General features: G+C 36.1%; 1 protein-coding gene across 18 annotated transcripts in view; it reads right to left on the reverse strand.

Moving 5' to 3' along the window:
• The window catches only part of CUL4B (cullin 4B), a 44,017-nt gene that overhangs the window by 6,914 nt on the left and 23,971 nt on the right, over positions 1-13,132 (reverse strand). For 6 of the 18 annotated variants that reach the window (XM_070606074.1, XM_070606065.1, XM_070606068.1 and 3 more), the window contains 14 exons: positions 12,789-12,862; positions 11,823-11,985; positions 11,586-11,675; positions 11,203-11,285; positions 10,506-10,573; positions 9,460-9,578; positions 8,668-8,860; positions 7,554-7,658; positions 6,959-7,069; positions 6,435-6,526; positions 5,214-5,321; positions 4,214-4,327; positions 3,385-3,490; positions 1,876-2,048 (listed from right to left, as the gene is read on the reverse strand). In XM_070606074.1, the coding sequence (XP_070462175.1) occupies positions 1,876-2,048; positions 3,385-3,490; positions 4,214-4,327; positions 5,214-5,321; positions 6,435-6,526; positions 6,959-7,069; positions 7,554-7,658; positions 8,668-8,860; positions 9,460-9,578; positions 10,506-10,573; positions 11,203-11,285; positions 11,586-11,675; positions 11,823-11,985; positions 12,789-12,862 (1,599 nt within the window). Of the gene's footprint in view, positions 1-1,875; positions 2,049-3,384; positions 3,491-4,213; positions 4,328-5,213; positions 5,322-5,710; positions 5,774-6,434; positions 6,527-6,958; positions 7,070-7,553; positions 7,659-8,667; positions 8,861-9,459; positions 9,579-10,505; positions 10,574-11,202; positions 11,286-11,585; positions 11,676-11,822; positions 11,986-12,788; positions 12,863-13,132 lie in introns of all 18 variants that reach the window. The other 12 variants (XM_070606070.1, XM_070606069.1, XM_070606067.1 and 9 more) reach the window with 3 other exon arrangements.

The raw sequence follows: 13,132 nt of genomic DNA on the forward strand, positions 1-13,132 counted from the left end.
CTACAAACATAACTCCTTTCTGACCTAATTATATTGCCCCTCACCAATGAAGTAATGCCAATATTAGTTAACAAAAAAATACCATCTTTCAAGTTGCCTTTCTATTTTTTTTTTTTTAAGTTTTTTCCCTTTTTCTCCCCAAAGCCCCCCGGTACACAGTTGTGTATTTTAGTTGTGGGTCCTTCTAGTTGTGGCATGTGGGACACCGCCTCAGCGTGGCCTGACAAGCAGTGCAATGTCCGTGCCCAGGATTCGAACCAACAAAACACTGGGCCGCCTGCTGCGGAGCACGTGAACTTAATCACTCAGCCACGGGGCCAGCCCCTCAAGTTGCCTTTCTAGAAGTAGAGGCGGCTAATACAGAATTTATCATTTTCTTTTACTCTGTCCTCAAAATCTTCTAAATGTATCACAATGGGTTACTGACCAGATTTCTGCATGACATTAGCTTATTTGTAAAAGTGACTGACTCTGACCTCTGACTCAAAGCATGGTACTAACTAGCTAAGCTAACTGGAGTCAAACTTTTTTAAAAAAATTTTTATTTTGTAATATATAAATCAGAAATGCACAGGTAGTGCCTATAATCATTCAAGAATAACAGAAATTTAAGTGTTTAGGAGTCAGTTTACCAATTTTAATGCTAAAGAAAAAACGTTCATCTTTAGCACCTAATTAAAAATAACAGTTAGGGCTTTTTGCAGTCAGTTTCTTTCTGATACAGCATAAACGTTTTAAAAAGACAATAATCTTCTAAGGGATTATTACATCTTTGATGTGAATGTAAACAAGAAAGGAGCTTGTCTGAGTTACTGACCTCAGCGCCACATTAAAACTTTTTCTCAAGTACTGCATTAAACCTTGTTGGACTGGAAACCAACTAGTTTCAAATGCTGCAGTTGATCGTTTCCTTAGTAAACATCTCTTACAAATTCAAATGGCAAAAACTAACAAAATATTCACTGTTAAGCAAAGAAATACTAACTAAATCATTCAGATTTTTCACCAAGCAAGTTGGCAAAGATTTAAAAAAGAAAACAATCTTTAGTGCTGGTGAAGGCACCATTAAGACAAGCACTCAGGCTGCTAAACAGTGTAAATTGGTCCAGCCTTTCTGGAACACAATATGGCACTACGTACTAGGACTCTTAAAATGTTCACACTCTTTTACCCAAAAGATCTACTTCCATGAATTTATCATAAAGGAAGGCTCAAAGAAATTAACATTTAGGTACAAGGATGTTTCTTGCAGTTTTATTTACAATACTGAAAAGTTATGAATTTAATTGCCCAACAGTGGACATCGGTTGAATAAATTATAATAGCCATGTAAAAGAATACTGTGTGGCCATCTGTCATTTTATGAAGATTTTTAATGGCAAAGAAAAATTCTAAAGATTTAATGTTAAACAGAAAAAGCAGGATATAAAACTACACTGAGTGTCAGGCCCAATTGTGTGTACCTCCCTCCAAAAACACTGCAAAATCCAGGGGCCGGCCCCTTAGCCGAGCGGTTAAGTTTGCGCGCTCTGCTTCTGTGGCCCAGGGTTTTGCCAGTTCGAATCCTGGGCTTGGACATGGCACTGCTTGTCGAGCCATGCTGAGGCGGCATCGCATATGCCACAACTAGAAGGACCCACAACTAACTATGTACCGGGGGGGGGGGGGGGGTGGGGGGCTTTGGGAGGAAAAGGAAAAATAAAACCTTTAAAAAAAAAAAAAACTGCAAAATCCAATCATGAAATACACTGAGCTAGATATAGGAACAAAAAATGTTAGTGGTAGTATTATAAGCATAAAATCTTCTTTATAAATTTTTATTATGAACACACATAATTCCAGTGCATTAGGATGAGGAGAATGCAAAAGAAATACCGTTTCTTTCATCTGAATTTGATTGATCTTTATCCTGAAGAGTTTGTGTTTGAAATCATCATTACAAATGAACTTGTCACCATCTTCGATATCTTTGCCTTTTGGATTTTTCGCCAGAACTCTAGCTTTGCCACAGGCCAATGACTGCAGTGTCCTCCGCAGCTCTCCATCCTCTGAAGAAGAAACAGCAGCTTAGTTATTTGTTACTTGCTCATCAATACAAACAGTGACATTCAACCTCAATCTAGCTTCCATCCATCCCTCTACTAAAACTGTTTCCTTTTTTCCCCAACGTCATCAGTAACTTCCTTTGTTCTATACAATGGCTTTTTTCCTGGTTATCCTCTAAAGGCTTCAATTATTCCATGTGGATAACTACCAAATCTTCAGAAATGACATCTCACTTCTTTCTAGTCCCACATTTAAAGGACACTTCCACCTGGCTATTTTATTACCATCAACTCCAGTTATGTCCAAAATTTCATTCATCTTCTTCCCCATAAAACTGTGTCCTCTTTCCAACTGTTAGTCGTGAAGCTACCAACCAACTCTGGTGAGAAACCCTGCAATCATCTTTTAACTCTTCCTTCTCCTTCATCCTCCACGTACCTAGTAGTTGTTTGCTTAGAGATGCCTCTTCTCCATTCTCATTGCCCTCATTCTAGTCTAAGCCCCTCATCACTTTATGCCTGAATTACCCCACTAGCTTCTGGACTGGAATCTCTTCATCCTCCAAGCTGCCCTATAGTCTACTGACTCCAGGTAAGTTGTCCAAATAAGTCACTTCCATTATGTGTGTATATACACACTTGAGACCCTACAATGTAGGTTTCATCCACTGGATTCCTAAGGCTCTCCATGATCAGGCTCTACCCATCTTATCTATCTAACTTCATATCTCACTATGGTCACATGCCACATAACCACGTTTCGGTCAACAACAGACCACATATATGACGGAGGTCCTATAAGTACCACATAGCCTGGGTATGTAGTAGGCGATACCATCTAGGTTGCGTAAGTACACTCTATGATGTTCACACAACAAAATCACCTAAGGATACATTTCTCAGAAGGCATCCTTGTTGTTAAGCGATGCATGACTGTACTCTATGCTGCAGTTAAACTCTTCATGACTCCTGCCCACACTGTGCTCATTCCCATCTCCAAGCCTTTTCTCACAATATTTCCCCTTGCAGCATATGCCTTCTCTCTAACTAAAACTTAAAGACCCAGCTCAAGTCCCACCTCCTTCACGAAGGCTTTCCCAATTGCGCCAGTCCACAGTGATCTCTTCCTTTGCTGAACTCCTAACACACTCCTACTCAGCACCAGATTGGTACTTATTGGTTGTGAATTTCCAGTGTCATTTCCCCCTTTCCCCATGGTGATATTATGCGTGCTGAGGAGAGGGATTATTTCTTTGTATCCCCCCAAAGCTCTTAATCTAGTGGAGTGCACGTAGTGGACACTGAATATTGCTTGCTAATCAACTGATTCAACACCAACCTATTCCGGTAGCCTGCTTGATCTCTTCTAAACTGAACTCCTCTCCCTCATTAAACATTAGCAGCACCAGTGTTTGAAAGAGAGAGACCTGGAGTTCTTTTTTACCCTGTTGGAGAAACAGCAGTGTTTAGCCATCATTTTTTTTAAAACACATGAAAAATTAATCAAATAACTAATCTCTTACAGGAAAAGCATTTTTCAATTAGTGGATTTAGAAACATGGATTAACATTATCCAGAAAAGCCAGTATGTTCAGTGTAGGATTTAGGTGTGATCCTACCTAAAATAGGAGCAAGGATTGGGTGACCTTTCTACAGGTATTTTTTTTAAGCCTTATAATTAAAACAGAACAACAAAGTAATGAAAATTAATAACTCAGCCTTATGTGTCATTACAGATATTTATCACGAGAAGCAAGAAATCACTATTTCAAATGCGTTTCCGACTTGTTTGATTCAGATTAGTTATGAAAAGCCGTGGGAAATTTTTGAAATTAGTTATGGGAACTAGGTTCCCCTTAACACCCACTCCATCCTCTAGCTCCTAGTAACACGAAGTTTCCTATGAAGAAGTGGCAATGAAAATTCTGCATCCACAGGTGGGGAAAGGGTAGGAGAAAAGGGTTGTTATTTTTGGTTTTGCAGCAGGACCAATTAACTGTGGAAAAGACCACATTCTTATAATATACACAAAGCTGTGACAAACTATCACTGTACCATGCAGATATTTAAGATAAATTTATAAAGTAGCTTAAACCTTCAGGTTAAGAGGGATGACCTCAATATCAAAAGATGAAGGTGAAAAGTAAGTTCTAGGAACATCCACTTACCTCTTTAAATTCTGCCTTTAGTACACAGTGTCCTAGAGTTGACTGCCATTGAAGTTTCCTGCCACTATGTTTGCCTAGGTAAAATGTCTTGAAAATTTCCTGAAGTTTTACCATCTACGGTAAATAAAATAAAGCTTTATTTAAGCTCTGTATCCAGTATCACAATTGCTACTCTTCACGTTTTATTTATTTTATACTTCATGTGTAATAATTTCTGGAAATTTCTAAGACGCTACCCAGTAGGTCCACCGATCACTTTGATGTAAGGTAATGATCTCTCCACTACAAAATCTAATGACATTAGTCTTTACACTTTGATCTCTCTGCAACATTTAATCATTCTCTCTTTTGAAACATTCACCACCAGTGGCTTTTGTGCCTCTGCACCATGCTGGTTCCTTTATCTCACTATTGCTTCTTCACTAGTTTCCTTCACAGGTTCTTCTTCCCACCACCTGCCAAATGTGAGCCTTTTCCCAAGCTCTGCCTCAGCCCTTTTCTTCCTATTTCTACATCCTCTTCCTTAAGGAGAGAGATCTACTCCCTGGGCTTCCATGATCATCTCCATGGAGGATTCTCAGTATCTATCTCTCTAGGCTTAACCCTTTTCCTAAACTTCAGTCCTGAGTTAGACTTTTCCCCAAGAGTTAGGATGGGTTTACTCACGTACCCATCACTCAGCAATCCAACCCCCAGGGGACACATGGGCAAGAATTTCTGACTGCTGGGCAGAGTGATGGGTACAATCTGGGGAACTGAAAGACAAGTCAGGGAAATTGCCTCTGGACCCAGAAACGTGGCATCATTAGCTGTGCTCTAATGATATAAATTCAAGAGTAATATAAATAGAAGAGCAAAATATTAAAACATTTGGCATTTGGTGCTGGTGTGCTTATTGACACAAACTTTTAAAAAGTATTTAATTGTTCAATGACAAGCAAAATGGAAGTGTCATACATTTCTATGCTTATAACTCAAAGTCCTAAACAGCAATTCTTACCTCTGGTGGTAAATGGACTTCCATAGGCACGTAAGTTGGCCAATAACCCATTGTCAGGATATTCACAGTTAATTCAATATTCCCGGGTACATTCTGGTTCTGCATATACTACAATAAGATAAACACACATGTTGAGATCTTAAAAACAAAAGTGCATACATTTCATGTCATAAAAATGACCAATTAAAGAAGTTTCCCATTATAAAATTACATGCAAATACTGACCATCTTTAAAATAAAAGGCAATATTAAAAGGACTAAAAATGAAGCCTATATTAAATGCACTAGAAAAGTGCATTGGTTAACATTTTGGTGTAATGGCAGACAAGGATCACATGACCTCGTTAGAGGCATTATCAACTTAAATAATTTCTCACATATGGCTGGGCTGTTTACAGGATCTCTTCTCCATTCTTTCCCCCATACCACCTGCAGTCCCCACCTTTGGAGACCCCTATGTGGGCTTGGAACACCTTGCAGCAACCCCCATTCCTCACCCCACCAGCAAGCCCAAGTCTCCGGTTTTTCACTTGTTCCACTGCCTGTTTGCAGGGGGTGACCTGAAGTGGGGAAGGAAGAAGAAGGGGAAAGGGCAAAGCAGATAAACCCTATTCTGTAGCTACTATAGGACCCATGATCCTACTGACCCTGATCTTTTTCTTGAGTCTTCCACTCTCACTTCCCACTGTAGCAATACAGTGGTAAAGAAGTCATTACTAAAACCCTAAGAGAAGAAAATCTAATTTGATATCACTATTACCTATGCTCTTAAATATTTCAAAATCACCTTCTACCAACATCTGCAAAACTGTGCATCTAGCTTTTCATTCCCAATGTCCCCAAAGGCCTTATACAACCACTCTATCACCTCCCTTCTTCCACATTGCCAGCTTTGAACATGCAAATAGCCAACAGTGATTAGATGCTGGAGAAAGCCCTGTTCTCACTACCTAGCTACAGCTTTTCTTGTCCTGACTTCAGTTCAATACATTTTATTTCTACTTTTGTGTTATCTTGGGTGTATATTGAGAATAAATTCAGAAGTAGGTCAGATATACTTACATTTCATTGGTGGTATTTTTCTCTACTGTGAATACCATCTAAGGTGCTATGAAGCATGTACAACAAACATGTTTCTATTTATCCTCTTCAGCACACACCACAGCAAGGAGATAACTAAATATATTTAAGTTCGAGGAATTAAGTAAGAGTTTAACTCACTTTTACCTGTTTGAACTGAATCATGATGTCTTTAGAAAGTTCCATGTCTTTAAACATTCCTTCAAGTTTGCTGGTGAAAGCAGCTCCACATTCTATTAAAGATGTTTACACATTCATAATATTTTAAAGTGGTAAAAACAATTTAAAATTGAAAACATGAAATGCAAAACTTACTTTAGCATGAAATATGGTATTTAACCATTCACAAGAAAAAAAAAATCCTTACCCCAAAGTGTATGCCCCACTAATTCAGAGTGAAACTCTTTAATCCTGTAGTAACCTTACCTACTATTTAGGCATAAGATAAATGGGAAATTTTTATACAAATAAAAACAAGAACAATGCTTCACTATAAAAAAACCAACAACAGTGCTGGATATGTACAACAGATTGGAAATCTCCTGAGCTATTTTACATTTTCATCACACAAACAATGATTGACTAAAGAGGCAATCGACTGAAAAAAGCAAAACTTAAGCTAACTTTCCCTCAGAAATCAAAGACAGAATGAATGACAAACATACCATGTTTAAGTTTGGACAGCATTGATTTTTCAGCATCTACAGATGCACTCTTCCCAACTAACAGGCGCTTGGCTAAATCTTTCTTATAGAAGGCCTCAAAAACATCCTTGCCTATGTTAAATAAAACACAACTCATGATATTCCAATACAAAGTTCTGACAGAATTGCTTCAAAGTGCCTAATAAGTCACACCATTACTCCAAGTTATTTAAATTTATAGATTTTATCCAAGTTTGTTAAATGCAAGAAACATTAGAGGTAGATTTTTGTGCCAGACATTTCAAAGGTTTTTGCTGTAAAGAATTAAGACTGCATTAACTTTTCTTTAGAAAAGCTTTAGCTGCCTGGTAGCTTTAGCATCAATACTCTAGAGATTAAAACAAGCAGCAAAAATCAAGGCTCTTAATAGTGGAAAAGTCAAAGCACAAAGCAATTAAGTAACATTCCTCAAGTACAAAATGAATTAAATGTAATAAATAGAATTTTAAATCTCTAACTCCCAAATAAATACTCCCTCCAAGTTGATTACACTTGCTAGTTTCTGTTGAGTGCTTTGTTTTAAAAGAAAAACATTAATATAAAAATAAATACTTACCATAGATAAATCTAAAAATGATCATAATTTTATCTAACATTTTTTCAAGTTCTTCATCTGTTGCTTCTTTGTTGCCTGCGCGAAGCTTTGAATCTACATACTTAGCTAAAATGGGGGAAAAGTTTGTTGTTTAGTGATCATGGGTACTCGTGAGGTACTGGACACTATATATATCCAAATAGGAGTGTGATATACTGAGTTTTTCAATGCTTCAGAGGTATACATGCATTTTTTAAAGTCTCCAAAGTCAAGGAGATCAAGTGACTTGTTCAATGTCACAGAGCTAATAAATAACAGAGCCCAATAAATAACTCAAGCCCAAGTCTTCTGGCTCCATATATAATGTCCTTTCCACTATACTGATGTTTATTAAAATGGGGTATGGTGACCAGGAGAGGGTGGTATATACAGCCCTGTGCTGGGGTCATCAAAGTCACTGAAAGACATGGCACATCTTCTGGAGTGTTCATTTTACACTGACAGTAAGCAGCCTTAAATACTACTTTTCTATTAAAACAAACCAGATACATTACAGAGTAGAAGGCAAATCTGCAAAATTTTAAGGATAAGTAATAAACCAACAAAATTTCATCCTTTTGGCAGAAGACTCTAGACCTTCTCAGGGTACCTCCTCTGACATTAAGGTACTTAGGTGGGAAAACCTGAGATACACTGCAGTATACCATACACTTACACTAAATGGGCCCAGACTATTAGGTTTATTTTCATCCTGAATGTTTTTCCTTTCTCACTGAAACTATAATTTTGTGCTATCTTTCTTGTAGCCCTAAGTGTGGGTCTCTAGAAACAGCACCCAGCCCCACCTCTAAGTTGCTGTAGGCTTGGAAAACAGGTATCAAACTTAATAAAAGTAAATAGGGTCCAATGTACTGTCTTACAACGAAAGAACATCATGTGTGACGTGAGCTTTGAGACGTTCTTAGCTTGAGGGCCTTATTCCTTACATCCAGGTTCTTAGAAACTACTAGCTTAAGCAACCTCAATTAAATAAGGTAGTTAATATACCACAGCTCTGTCAAAATTTCAGATTGACTAAAATTTTATGAATAAAAGAAGAACACAAAATAACCAGAAAAAATGACTGGAAAAATACCTATAAGTTCAGCAGGTTTGTTTGGTCTTTTGTTAATGAATGTTTCAAATGCTTCTTTCATGGCATTGATAAATTTTTCATTCTTCAGAAAACAGATATCAATTATATGGTCAACCTTATCTTTAAAATCGAGCAATTCCTGAACCATAGTTTTATCTTTTTCAGGATTAATTACAATAGTGCTGCCAAATGCCTGAAAAACAAAAATTACCACTTTTTACTAGAACTGAATTATCTACAATGAAAACAATCCCAAAATCATATTCTAAGAAGGTACACGTATTTTAAAATCTCAAAAAATTAAAATAAAGCTGTTTTTGAAGTCAGGAAAACAAAAAATAAAGTGATAAAACATCCAGACTGATACCATTCATCTATAATTATAAAATAAAAAATGACCACTGGGTATACAATATCATAATGGGTTATTATTATAACTCTAGGCTCTTTTCCCTACTTTTAAAGAAGTCAGCTTTGAATTTTTTGAAAACAGCAATCTGGCTTCAGTGTAATACTGAAGAAATGAAAGAAATTTTGGATCCCAAAAACATCCTCTTTCTTTTCCCACATTCACTGCTATAAGGATTGGAGCTAGAAATCATGTCAGACATCAAAAAGGTAACTGTTTTATTGCTGATTTGCCATAGAGCTATCATTCTTAAGTTGACTGCTCTCAAAACTCTCATTACTTAAAAAAAATTGGATCTAACAAGAAATGCTCACTGATATGTATTCTGGGCACACAGATTACAAGCTATGAGAGTAAAAAAGATGCAGGTTAATTGTTAATACCTTAATGTATTCAATCCACTGCTGCAACAGAACCTGAACGCCACCTCGAACTCTACTGAAGAGTTGATACAGGAGAGATAAATCTTGAATTCGGTTTTCATCAAGGAGGTTATTTAAACCTGAATTTTCAAAAATTTTGACATTTAAAAATGGTGAACAAAAATGTCAGATATTTTAATGAAAATTAAGTTAAATTATTATTGTGATGCTGGTCTGAACTATGACTAGTCTGCGAATTTTAATATAGAGATTTGCTTTGAATTAAAACCAAATAGACAATCACCTTTCCAAGTGAAAACTAAATATAGCAACTTTGGTCTAAATAAAAATAAAAATAATTGTGTAACAGTTTGTGCCATTTAGAATTGGTAGATCAGATGTATAAACCAATTTATATATATCTCACATGTGCAGTAGCCATAGTATATCTGGCTTTAGTTTAGTGTACATAGCTTTATCTCAGAGTATCAGAGATGGCCTGTGGTATATCAAAAACCATGCATTAATAGGCCAAGTTTAAATGAGGTTCTAACAAATTTGGTTTTTAGAATGAAATAACAGTGTGACTGCATTAAAGTTCTAAAATATATCCATTTTATACAAAAGAAAAGATGGTTGGAGAGAAAGGTAAGACTCTATCCTATTTGTGGCATTCTCAAAGTAAAAGTCAGGGTATTCTCCAAAGATCGCTCAGGATTAGTAGAAGTGCTTGGTTTTACATGCTATGAACAAAAACATTTTAGTGTAAAAAGGAATGCCTTTCCTTACTGTAATCTTACAAATTAAGTCAAGAATTCCCAAATTCCTAGTGTTTCTTTACTGGGGTTGGTGGACCTCTCTCATCTTAGTGCCCATATCTTTAAGTTAAGGAAAAGAGGTACCTCCTGAAAGTTTACTGTAATGAATAGAGAAAAAGGATAGTGTCCATCCTCAGAAATGCAGCCACGTGCTATCAGGCTTTAAAAAGGGTAATCTTTAAAAATGTTTTCTACTTGCTTGCTGCTACCATTTTAAAGGTAATTTCTTATTTATAAATCACCAATTACCTTTTTGAAGAATTGCTGTTAAATGTTCACCTAGAAGTTGTTTTTCTACAGTAGCAATTAATGACTTCCTACAAGGAAAAGAAGTTTAGAATTATTGACGTTTGACTTTGCTGAAAATTTAAATAGCCTCTCCTGGGGGTAAAAGTCAAATAGCTCATTTTGTGTTCATTTAAATATTCCTATCCTATGTTTAAATTGACTGGTGCTCAGAGTTACTTCACTTTAGGCTTAGAAGAAGGAAACCTTGTATATTTCAGAATTTGATTTACACCATGAAATAAATATTTCCATGGTCTTGCTGGCTATTTCCAAGTTTCTCTGCTTATATTAGGAAGGTAAAGAAGTTATCTATGTTGCTTACAGGAACTCTTTGGTTGGTAATATTTAGGAAAGCACAGTTTCTCTGATAAACACCCACTGAATTTTAATTGGCCTGAAGATTTCAAAGATCACATCAGCTTCTAATACCATTTTTTAATTATGTCCTAAACACATACACACAACCAATAATCAAATCCTTGGTTAAATCTAATTAACTAGGGAAAATAACAACTTGAAATTTGTATTATAAAAACAATTGTTAAAAATCTCAAGTCACACCTGAAAATTGTTACTAACATGCCTGAGGATGCCTCACGTGCCTTAAGTGATTCAACAACACGGGTTAAGGCTATTAGGCTGAACATGAAATACTTACTGGGTGGTCTGATCTAAGTAAGTAATAAGTCTGTCTGCTTCTTCTTCTAGACGTTTGTTAACATGATGAAGATATTCAGGAACCTACAAAGATAGTTTTTTATATTATTGTTTTCCTCCCCATAAATCATTCAGAAAATGTCAAGTCCAAAAGATCCTGTGAGCAGCCCTGTCAAAGGTGACAGGGTTGAATCATATGTAAAATTATAGGTAGAGTATATGATCCAGAATTCTGGCCTTTAAGAAGAGAGAAAAGAAAGGAGCACCTAAGGGACAGAAAAGCATCACAATGCTGGGAAGATAAATGCAAAGGGCAGTTTATGTTCTATAAAGTAAGGTCTATTGTGAGACACAGTGAATTTATTAATCATGATTTTTAAATACCTCTCTTTCCTGCATTAATTTTTGGCCTTCAGCTGCATAGAGCCGGTTAGTTTCTTCCAAAAATCGTTGTTCAAAAGAATCCTGATAAATCTGGGAGAGTGGAACAAAATAAAGGAGTTCATTTTTTCAATAAATATTTACTGAATGTCTTCTATGTGAACATCACTATCAACATGGTTTTTAAGTATCAAACTGGGGTAGCAATCAGCTCTGTAGTAAGTGAAGTAGTTAACTTACTTGCAAATCAGAGAGCATGCTTAAAAGACTTCGGAGTAAACTTCTGTCAATAGCTTCACCATTTCTTTCTCTCTCAATCAAGAGAAGAATGCCATCAATTGTCTTATTCTGGACTTTCTGGTCACTTATAATATGAGCTCTAAATAACTCCAGCCCCATGTCCCTAAAATAAAAAAATGTATATAATCTAAATTAATTGAGAACAATATCACTTCTGGAGAGGCTTGCTTAAATTCTCACCACGTGCTAATTAGGGCTCCGGGCTTTGAAGCAGCAATCGTTAAAGGATAAAATCCACACATTTAATTCTAAATGATATTATTAGATTAAAGCATACAGGAAACTTGTTTTGTTTAATGAGAACTGAAGCTAAATTTCTGTCTTCCTCCATAACTAAGTTTTGTTGTATTTCCTTTGGTGGCTATTTCTTCCTCGGATAAATCAAGAGACAAAAGTAGTTCAAAGACGTAAAACGGTCTTCACTGTACTGCTAAAGAAGTGCTTAATCGGTCATCTGCCACCTGGCTTCAGTACTCAAAAATTAGTAAACTCCCTGATAACTGCTATAGGTAGATGCTAGGCACATGGTGGGGAAAGAGCTCATTATACTATTCTATTTTCACGTATACATGGCATTTTCAATATTAATGTTAAAAGATAATGAGGGAACTCTTGATCAGCAACAAAATGACACACACTCAGCTAGTCCAGAGCAAACTTTAACCCCTTTGACTAACAAAAAAACTTCATAAATTATTATATGCTCAGAGAATGTTCATTATCTCTAATATTGGCATAGGCAAAACATAATTAAGAAGGTAAACCTGCTATAAATACAAGTCTAGAAGCCAAATGTGAGTTTTTGAAGATTATTCACAGTATCACTTACTCTCTTCCATTAGTGTAATTAAGATTTGACTATGATTTGTAACAAATCTTTTCATACTTTTTTTCTGGCATCCTTACCATATGGATGGTAGCATTGAATTCTGAAGAACGTAAGTTCTATCCAGAAACAAAAAAATGCTCCTGATCATGATCTGCCAATGAAAAAAGAAATCAAACAATTTTTACTTTGTGAAGTTGAAATATTTGCTCTCAAATAAGAATAAAATTGCAGGGTTCGCCTGTATATATACTAGACTACTAGGATCAAACATACGGATAAACACATCTACCTGAGAATATTCCCATACCATTTTTATTAAAATATTCTATTGTCTTAATCCTTGATGTAGTTTGCAGAAAAGGGGCATTTAAAATAAGATATAAAATAATACCAGATTAGAGAGAGAGGAAAAGCTTGTGGT

The sequence above is a fragment of the Equus przewalskii genome, chromosome X (assembly GCF_037783145.1).
Source record: "Equus przewalskii isolate Varuska chromosome X, EquPr2, whole genome shotgun sequence".
NCBI classification, from domain to species: domain Eukaryota; kingdom Metazoa; phylum Chordata; class Mammalia; order Perissodactyla; family Equidae; genus Equus; species Equus przewalskii.